Genomic DNA, 10,486 nt, shown 5'->3' on the forward strand with positions numbered 1-10,486 from the left:
TGTATCACCAGCAAACTTAGTGTTCCTTCCAGTCCTGCTTTCGAGTCATTTACAAAGAGATTAAAGAGCATCAGCCCAAGATGGATCCCTGCGGAGCCCCATAGTGACCGGCCGCCAGCCCGATGTAAGCAAGTCTCAGCTGAAATATACAAGTACCTCAGTGCAGGTTTAGTTTGAAATTATTATTTGAACTTGTCTTTAAAAAGAGACTTATCACAAAGGTTTTTTTAGCTAGTCTTACAACCATTTCTTTCCCCCCACAAACAGCTGCAGTTTTGCTTCATTGCTAAGGTACAGTCTTAGAAAAAAGAAAGACACCAACACAGGAATCCAAAGCCAGTGGTTATTTTTTTTTTACTTGAAGACTCTCTGAAACATTAGAAAAGGTATTGTTACAATTAATTAGTTTCTTCTGGAATTCAATTGGACATGCTTGGTCAAGGCGATGATACAGAAAGGGCAGTGTGACTTTTACAAAACTGATATTCAAGCATCATCAGTACACACAAAGGACAGGCTCTGACACACATCTGTTACATTGCAGCCTTCGCTCAGCCTCAGTAAACATCTTTGGAATATAGATTAAAAAAAATACCAAGAAACTTAAATATTCACAGGACAAAACCATAACATTATTAATAATATGAACAGTACGATGTACAGAGATCGGCAAACACAGGCTGCCTACGGATCATCGAAAGAACTTGCAGAAGTTACACTGGTCACAAGCAGAGGTCTGCCACAGAGAGGCTGGATTCCAGCAACTCGGAGCACTTAGGACTAGGAGGCGGTTTTGGAATTTGGTTACTTGCCTAAGGCAGGGAGGCAGTAAGGAAAGGTAGGTGTGCAGAAGGTAAAGGCAAGTTAAATCAGTGCTAGAACTTCTTGTTAAACCAGGAGTCTAGAAGTAGAGCAAGGGGAAAAAAAAAAAAAAAAGAGGTCAGTTGTTCTTTTAAAATAAAGAGTTAGCCCAAAGTTATCAGTATACACTTTCTATATTGCACAGTTTTAAAAGTAACTGAAAAATTAGAAAACCCTGCATTTATACCAGCTACATTTAAATATATTCCAAGTGGAGTTAGCCCATATAGTTCACCTTTTAAAACAATTCAACACTTTTCCCTAACAACAGCATACAGCATTTCTGTGCCCCCTGCCTTCTCAAGCCCTCTCCAAACTAATGAAATACACAATTTATCACAGACAGTGCTACTACTTCTCCTTAGTACGTCACGGATTTATTGCTTTATTTCACTAGTGACAAAGGCTAAGATCTAAACTTCTAGAGAATTTAAGGCAATCCCACAAGACCAACACCTTAAGGGCATTTAGGGCACACAGTGGTCCTCACTCAAACACCAGAAGTTTAGTATATAAAAAAATGACAGGAACACACAGATTTTAACTAAAAGGACCCTTTCAAGCATCAGTTATATCCTCCTACCACATAACCCAGCACTGAAGTCAGTCATTCCAGAGCACCAATGTTCAGAAAAAGAAAAAAAGTCAAAGGAGGAAGTTTCAGGACATCTTACATAACTCATTCTTTCTCATCTAACAACTTGCTGGAACGTTTACTCAGATATTTGGACAGCTGAATCACTTTTTTCCATTCATAACACAGAGGATGAATTATGATCTCTCAGATACGCTTTGAATGCGACTTACAAAGAAGCAGTCAAGACTGACAAAAACCACGGCGCATTCTTAACAGCTTCACAAGCCGATTCACCTGCAAGAGCTCTGAGTATCGTTCTTCCCAATATTTCTTTCATATCCCACAGCGTTCATTACAAGTTTCTTGACTGATGCTCTGTCTTCTTCATAATCCCTAGGAGAGCCTGGCTTCAGGGAGCCAGGCCGCAGGGAAATCATGATTTAGAGCATTTTTATCTTTGTGGTCTTACTCACTCACGGCTGAGTTTGCTACTGACACAGAATTATCAACTGCCAATCCTGCAAACCCGCTCAGGTGAACAATTAAAAAAAAACCAAGCCAAAACTAAAACCAAAAAACCCCAAACCAAAACAAAAATCAAAAATCCAGCAAGGACAGGCTTGTCAAAAACCCTACGTGTGCTAAGCACCACACTAGCCCTTCCCTTGCAAATACTTTGGAAATTAACTGAAAGAATATGGAAAATTCTTTACAAGCGATGCAAGATAACACTGTGCATTCTTTTTATAACATGTGCATTCTTTTTATTTCTATGCGGAGTGAAAACAAATACCATACAGAAAACAGGAGGCTACAGGGTTTTTTTTAAGAAAGTCTTTTGTTTCAAGATGGTTTTGTGAAAACAGAAAAGATGATTTTCTGTAACAGAAATTAAGCAGCAGTTATTTCAACTTCAGACCAGGTACAGCCTGGCTGGATTTGCAATAAAACTTGATTAGACAAAAATTACCAATCAGGTACTAAAAATAAGCAGATTCCTACCGCCATCCAGCAGGATGAGGGGACAGGATTTGCACTCGGCAGAGAACCCTGCATGTAAACTATTCCCATCTGAATCAGAGTCACTGAGACAAATGAGACTTCATGGTGCTACTTGTAATTTTGATAATTACCAAATGTAAAAGAGAAGAATTACTAGAAGCTCATATAGTTTTCTACAGCCTTTTCTAAAAGAAATCGATGAAATAGCAGGTTTCTGGTCAGCCAGAGAATCCACACTACTCAGAGCACGTGTGGTAGCTTCCACCGGGGAGGATGGCAAAAACGAGCTCTCTAGCTTTTGTTCAGAGGGCAACTTCTGTTTCTCTAAATGAGGGTAACTACTTCCATCTCTTTGGAAGGAAGACCGGGGGCGGGGGGTTGTAGCACTCATTGTCATAGCAAAACGCAGTTTTTGTCACATAAAAAGCCCGGAACACATCCCATAACTGAAGGAACGTTTCCGCTCAGCATTTCTTCAGAGCACAACTAGACAGATTTATACTGAGAGACCTTTCTGAATGCTTTAACAGCAAACAGGTTAGTGCATTTTCCTTGCTAATGTTCCCTAATGCAACAAGTACACTGGTTTACATTCTGTTACAAAAAAATAAATCCCTATAGAACAAGTCATTCAAGAAGCCACATAAATGTCTTGGCACTTCTCTGTACACAGACAGGAGAAGTTTCGGCAATTTGCAACATCATGTTTTAGTTTTAAATACCTGATGCCAAAGATGCCTTTTTTTTTTCTTTCCTGAATTCATGAAATGCATCAATATTACCATGACAGGAGTCATTCCTCTCTTCAAGCTGAAGGATTTGACATTTAGCTCCTTCGAGTTGGTGACTCAAACACTAATCCTACATGCAAATAAAGCTAAGATTTATCCACTGTAGCAGCAGTGTTCGCTGGGCGCTGCCTTACAGCGCTTGGTGATGAGTTTCTGCCAGACACCTCTTTATCCTCCATTTCATCATCTGAGATATCTTCCTCATCTGCTTCTTGCTCTTCATCCAGTTTTTTCAGCAGCTGAGCTGACTCTGGAGCTATCTTCCCTTAAGGAGAAAGGAAAACATGCCTATACAAATACCGTTACCATGTGAAACACTAACATCATGGGCTAGCACAGAATTTTAATTCATTTAATCCAGGTAGCACTTTCCAGTATCAGTCACTTAAGCTGCTGTCTCAGGTAGAATTGTTGCTAGCATGAAGTTACCCACAGGTCAAGTATTAACAGACTACCTAGACAAGGTAATATAAAACTTCCCCCAGCTTTGAAAACAAACAAAGAAAGGAACCATAAACTGACTCTACAAACCATAAACCAGCATCCAGATCTTCTTCCACAACTTTTTAAGATTACCTTGAAAAATTCCAGAGACCAACCCCAAACTGAATCACTTGCTATCTACCAAAACACAAATTCGCTTTTAATCCTCACTTTGCCCCTAAAACTTATGCAAACTCCCAGCTTAGCAACACTTGAGAGCTCCACTTAAAGCTATTACTCTTACCTCCCTGCACGTATGGAACTTCATATCTCGCAGGTATGAAAAAGCTGTAAAAGCATTTTTCTATCTCCTAAGAAGTTTTTTAAAAATAGTCTAGCTTTAGCTAAACACCAAACACAAACCCACTATAAACCCCAAGGGCAAACAGCTGCAGGTAAAGCAGGGCATCAATCACAAGTGTAAACTTCTACACTAAATCTCATGTCCTGCACACTCAAGTTACATACAGACATTTATTAAATAAGATTTTCCAAACAGCTTCACTGAATTGGAAGTATACAGTGGGCTTACTTGAATGTGGGTACTGTGGCGGTCTGTGCCTTTTGGATGGACAGATACAGTCTGCTAAGAACACCATTGCCTGAAAACAAAGAAAAACAAGTTTAAACCTCCAAATATCCTGCATATTAGAATCATACACTCATTTAGGTTGGAAAAGACCTTTAAGATCATTGAGTCCAACCACTAACCTAACACTGCCAAGTCCCTAAATGCCATGTCTACAGGTCTTTCAAATACCTCCAAGGGATGGTGACTCCCCCACCTCTCTGGGCAGCCTGTGCCAGTGCCTGACCACTCCCTCAAGAAAGACATTTTCCCTAATACTCAATCTAAACCTCCCCTGACACAGCTTGAGGCCGTTTCCTCTCGTCCTGTCACTGGTGACTTGGGAGCAGAGACCAGCCCCCCCCTCACTCCAGCCCCTCTCAGGCAGCTGCAGAGAGCGAGAAGGGCTCCCCTCAGCCTCCCCTTCTCCAGGCTAAACCCCCCCAGCCCCCTCAGCCGCCCCCCAGCACACTTGTGCTCCAGACCCTGCCCCAGCCCCGCTGCCCTTCTCTGGACACGCTCCAGCCCCTCAAGGCCCTCCTTGTCCCGAGGGGCCCAAACCTGAGCCCAGCATTCGAGGTGGGGCCTCCCCAGTGCCGAGCACAGGGGCCCCATCCCTGCCCGGCCCCTGCTGGCCACACCAGTGCTGACACAAGCCCGGGGGCTGGTGGCCTCCTTGGCCACCCGGGCACTGCTGGCTCATGCCCAGCCGGCTGTCAGCCAGCACCCCCAGGGCCTTCTCCGCCGGGCACTTCCCAGCCCCTCTGCCCCAGGCCGGCTGGATTTAACTCCAGTGACCACAACTCTTTGGGCCCAGCCACCCAGCCAGTTTTTCACCCAGCAAGCACATCCATCCAAACCATGAGCAGGTAGTTTCTCTGGGAGGATGCTGTGGGAGACTGTGTCAAAGGCTTTACTAAGGTCCAGCCAGACAACATCTCCAGCCTTTCCCTCATCCACTAAGTGGGTCATCTGGTCATAGAAGGAGACCAAGTTTGTCAAGCAGGACCTGCCTTTCACAAACCCATGCTGACTGGTCCTGATCTCCTGGTTGTCTTGTATGTGCTGCGTGATAACACTCAGGATGATCTGCTCCATAACTTTCCCTGGCACCAAGCTCAGACTGACAGGCCTGTAGTTCCCTGGATCCTCTTTCTAGTCCTTCTTATAGATGGGTGTCACATTTGCTAACCTCCCAGTCAACTGGGACGACCCCAGTTAGCCACAACTGCTGGTAAATGATGGAGAGTGGCTCGGAGAGCACTTCCACCAGCTCCCTCAATCCCCTTGGGTGGATCCCATCCGGCTGCATAGATCTGTGTGTGTCTAAGCGATGCAGCAGTTTGCTAACCATTTCCCCTTGGATTGTGGGATCAACTGGTCTGACTATTAAAGACTGAAGCAAAGGCAGCTTTAGCGTAATGTTAGATCAAGCATTACACCTACCAAGTATTAAATATGTCTTTAAATAAGTATTTTAATATTACTAAATTAATACATACGTTAAACATTAACTAGTTCAATCTGTCAACAGTTCATTTAAGTCAATAATTATTATTAAATAATATTTTAGCACTGTTAATGCCACTAACAATACTAAACGTAGTAGCCACAAGCCAATCTGTTTCAAGTGTTTCACTTACAAGCCCCAGTATCAGTCCTGAGAAGAGAGTTGCCAACACAAAAACAGCGTATGAGCCCCAGACGGGTATTCCAATGTTTTCTGTTAAATAACCATGGCAGTGCTGAAATAAGAGACAAGCGAATCATTTCAAGAAGAGCTGAATATCATGCCTGTTAAGATAAAATAAAGATCTAAGTACATACCCTGATCCACATTGACAACTGAAACAAAGCTGACATACTGCTCATCCTGGAAGAAAGCAGAAGAAAGTAACTGAAAACATCTTTAAGCCAGTCACATACTTGTATCTTCTGATTTGCCAGACTAGTCATTATTTAGTCCCATGTTGAACAACTTTCTGCTTACATCTGGTTTCCCTTCTAACTACTTTGATTTTTATCTTTCACTTTAACAAACACCCATCTCCCACAAAGCTACCTTCAGTACCAACACCAGCTTGTATAACATTCCACATACGAACAACTATAAATTCACAAACTTCCTCAACTTGGATCTGCTGACATGAATTTCAGTTACTTTTGTTTATGTTCTAAGTTGTATTCGGACCAACAGTCTACAAGAAGCCAGCTGGAACTCTGTTCAAGATATTAAAAATTAAGCATCTGGAGATTTCATTAAAACAAAAACTAACCTATTAAAAAATCAGTTTATATAAGAACTAAGAGATCTTCAGACACTTAAGCCATATTTTATATACAAGTGAACAAGACCAGGCTATCTGCCATGTGCATCCTGTCATTGTGAAACTTCAGCAGTAAGTATTCACTAGTATAAAGGAAAGGAGAATTTGAAACATTAAGCCAACCAAAGTTGCTAATGAGTGAGCCATAGAAGAAGCCTGTGTTCTGTTTCAGTGTGCCCAAAAATGGAGCTGGTATTGTATACTTAACGAAAACTTATTAATCCCCAAATTAGTACTCTCTTCCACACATTCCTTGGTGCAGGACATCAACCACAAAGTTTGGTGATCAGACAAAGTAACACTGAGCTTTCCAGAAAGGCCACAAAAAAAAAAAGGTAGGATTTCAGTCTAGCATAACGCTTCATAAACTGAATGCTGCCACAGCACAGTCAGCACAGAGGTGTTTCAGCCAACATTGTTCTAACAGAAGAAAAACCACGAACTGGGTTCGTTTGCCTCAACCAACCACGTCCCCAACATGCTTCATCACTCACAGTTACTCAACTACTCTGAAACCACCGCATGCAACAACTAGAAGCACTTCAAAGCCACAAAATGCAAAATAATTCCAAAGAGTATGTTTCTTCTCAGAGTACAGTCTCCCCTTCAACAAAGGAACCTTCATCCTTCCACTCTGCTTTTAACTTTTCAACAGATATGTCTTCTTAAATGGCCAACCCATATCTTACAACTACGTGGCTACATTATTTTCCAGTTTTTATTGTTAATTTCCTAGAATTTAGCTGGGCAAAACATCTTTCTGCCGTACAAACAATAGAAGAGCTTCCAGTGTCAGTAAGTTACCTACAAGAATTTAGTAAAGCAATACAGCCATGTATAACTACTTGAAGCCTTGAAGTAAACCTTGCTCTGGGCATCTTTGCTATGCTAGCACACACAATCCTCCCACACCTGATGAAGGAGGCATGACCATCGCATCCCATTCACATACTTCTTACCAGCACAGAGCTGCTACATGAGCTGTTAACAAGCAGGCAGCACCAGGTGTGGCACACCTAAGGACCTGTCCCAACACGTCCTTAAAGTGTGCAGGTTTGAGAACAATTATAAAAATCATACCAAAACTTACAGGAAAGAGGAAGGACCAAACCATGATGAAACTGGTTCAATAGATTTCCATTCCTGGTCACTGATGAAATTTATGAAATCAGTTTTAGTTCTTGCACCCTGGTATCTCCTGAACTCTCCATCTTTACAGCTGTAAAAACAAACAGAGAGTCCTTTATTTTAGACAGTCCAAGCCCGCAGCATTCACCAGGAGACACTCCCCCACTTCCATTCAACATCTTCCCTCCCATCCCCTTCCCTATTTTTTTTTTGTTTACGTTGCTTTAGACGATATTGGCTCTAAAATGTTTTCCAAAAATCTTGACTACAAGTATTTCTACAATCTTGACTCCACATGTATCTTGGCTAGCTTTAGGTTGTGATTCCATAAAAAGATAATGATCTTCCTAATGCACTTGCCGCACAACTGTATTAAGATCAACCTACAAAGAAAAGATTGCAAAACAGAAACACCCATGAAAAGACAGAATAAATAAGGCCTGAAGGGAAGGAAACAGAAACAACTGGCAGCACTGTAAGGTCACAGCAGTTAAGACAGTGATTGTCTCTGTGTAAAGTAATTCATTCCTAAAAGAGCATGGGAAGTCCTATTCCTTCCCACCCCACCCCAAAAGGAAAAAGTCCTCTCTCCTCCAGAAAGTCCTGCTGCATTGCATACTTACTGATAAATGGTAGGAAGAGCTGTTATGATAAATCGTCCACTTAATCCTGTAAGAAAACAGTTATTTTCAGAATACTAGAGCACTCTTACTTAAGAAAAGCCAAGAAATGTTATTACACACTGAAATAAAAACAGCTGCTCCCAGGTATCAATCTTTAACTGTGATTAAACACGAACTTGTGCATGTCTACAGATAACCATTCTACTTGACTAGTTTGGCTGCAGCTCTCCAGCGAAAAATGCCCTCTTCTTTTCCCATTGTCACGGTTTAACCCCAGTCAGCAGCTAAGCACCACACAGCCACTCAGACCTGTGACCTCCAGCACTTGCAGAAAACAATCCAAGCAAGGCAAGTTTCAGAAGTTCTTATGTCGCTTTGGAGAAAAGCACTAGCGCAGACTAGGTCATTTTTACAAGCCCCAGAGAGACAGGAGGACGATTCAGAGAAGCAGCCTTCAGCTGAGGGAATCACAGAACCAATGGTTTAGCTTGGAAGGGACCTTTAGAAGCCATCTTGTCCAACCCCACTGCAGCGAGCAGTGACCTGCAGTTTGCACAAGGCTGGGAGACCAGGCTGCTTGCATGCCCTTTTGCCAAAGGGAGGTACTACTATGGGGAAGGCTGAAACCACATTTTTGGTCTGTATGATGCTTAAAAAGTAAGGTCTAAAATCTCCTTGATTTTCAATGGTCACTTCCTAGAAAAATTCGTTTCCTTAATCTATTAAGAAAGCTTAGACTGCTTAACCTACGTATAGCACCTGGCCTTCAGAAGAGATCAGGAAAAGACCTTTTATTGTTCTTACTACCTCTGCTCATTTTGTAAAAGCACAAAGAGGTGCACCGAACGCTCCCCCCGATCGCTCAGCCCCCCAAAGCCTCGGGGAGGGCGCCGGGGGCCCCCGGCCACCCCCGCCAGACTCTCACCCGGCTGCTCCGTGACATCAACCTTGGCGATGTTCACCTCCAGGTCCTCGCCCCACTCGGCAAACTTCTCCCACTCGGGCTGCAGGTTCTGGCAGGCGGGGCACCACGGGGCATAGCTGGGGGCAGCACAAGTCTGTCACTAAGGGCACCGCCCGCTTCCCCCCCGCCACCTCAGAGCGGGCCGCCGGGAGACACCCCCCCGCGCCCCGAGGGGCCCCCTCCCGACTCACAACTCCACCATCCACTCGCCCTGCAGCAGCTCCCGCCACATGCCATCCGACAGCACCTTCACGGAGCTTCGCTTGCCCAGCGCGGCCGCGCCGGCCGCCAACGCCAGGCACAGGAGGCCACGCAGCCACCCGCCAGCCGCCATCTTACCGCGCTTCCGCCTTCCCGCGGGTCAGGTCAATCCCCTCCCCCTCCACGCCCCGGCGCATGCGCAGAAAGGAGGGTTCCGCCCGCACTAGCTTGGGCGGGGACGGCTTGGGGGCGGGCTCAGGGTGCCCGACAGCCTATAGCCGAGCTGCGGGGGTTTATGGACACTGGGATCGGCCAATGGGGAACCCGGTTCCTCCGCGGCAGCCTAAGAGGGCGCCGCCCGCCCCGTTCCTCAGGAGCGGTGAGGGGCGGGCGGCGAGGGCGGCTTTGCTGGCGCCTTTCTGTGGTAAACCCCGCTCCCAGCACCGCCCCGGGGGCGGGGGGAGAGGCATTGCCTCGCCGTGCTGCTGTGCGGGTTATGGTGTTGCTGCAGGGGCCAGCCGCGCAGCTGGGCTGCAAGAGGGCTTGCACAGGCTGCTTGCCCTCCATGGTGGGCACAAGCTTCTTCCCCCACCTCCTCTCACACACTGATAGCAAACAGGTGAACAGGACCAAAACCAGCCACGGCAAATACAGCGGGTGTGTTATTGCCCTATGCCCTGTTTCCTGTCCAAGGAATGGCAGAGAGGTCTGGGCACTCGGTGCTCTGCAGGGTCACAGGGAGAAGAGATTTCCCCTTCTTCCCTCTCCCACATCTTCAGGTGCTTGTGGCAGAAAGTACTTGAGTACTTAGTTCTCAAGCAAAAGTCAGGAAGAAGGACAGTGGTGACAAGCAGACAAATCCCACATTGTTTTGCTGCGGTCTGTCAACACCTTAAGCTTTTCAAGGGAAGGAAGCTCTTTTTTTCATACGCACGTAGTTCCTTTGCCACAAAGTTTTCCT

At 44.9% G+C, this 10,486-nt stretch overlaps 1 protein-coding gene across 2 annotated transcripts; it reads right to left on the minus strand.

The window, feature by feature from the left end:
- Positions 1-329: 329 nt before the first annotated feature.
- On the minus strand, positions 330-9,741 carry TMX1 (thioredoxin related transmembrane protein 1). Of its 2 annotated transcripts, none has more exons than XM_075104354.1 (8): positions 9,664-9,741; positions 9,286-9,401; positions 8,361-8,406; positions 7,700-7,828; positions 6,110-6,155; positions 5,926-6,027; positions 4,247-4,316; positions 330-3,496 (listed from the first exon to the last, which is right to left on the minus strand). In XM_075104354.1, exons 1-8 carry the CDS (start codon positions 9,720-9,722, stop codon positions 3,318-3,320), a joined length of 747 nt encoding a protein of 248 aa, XP_074960455.1. In that variant the 5' UTR covers positions 9,723-9,741; the 3' UTR covers positions 330-3,317. The 2 variants fall into 2 exon arrangements, with proteins under 2 accessions (XP_074960455.1, XP_074960454.1); XM_075104353.1 differs by having other exon boundaries at positions 9,516-9,705.
- Between the last annotated feature and the right edge of the window lie 745 nt (positions 9,742-10,486).

The sequence above is a fragment of the Phalacrocorax aristotelis genome, chromosome 9 (assembly GCF_949628215.1).
Source record: "Phalacrocorax aristotelis chromosome 9, bGulAri2.1, whole genome shotgun sequence".
Taxonomy (NCBI): domain Eukaryota; kingdom Metazoa; phylum Chordata; class Aves; order Suliformes; family Phalacrocoracidae; genus Phalacrocorax; species Phalacrocorax aristotelis.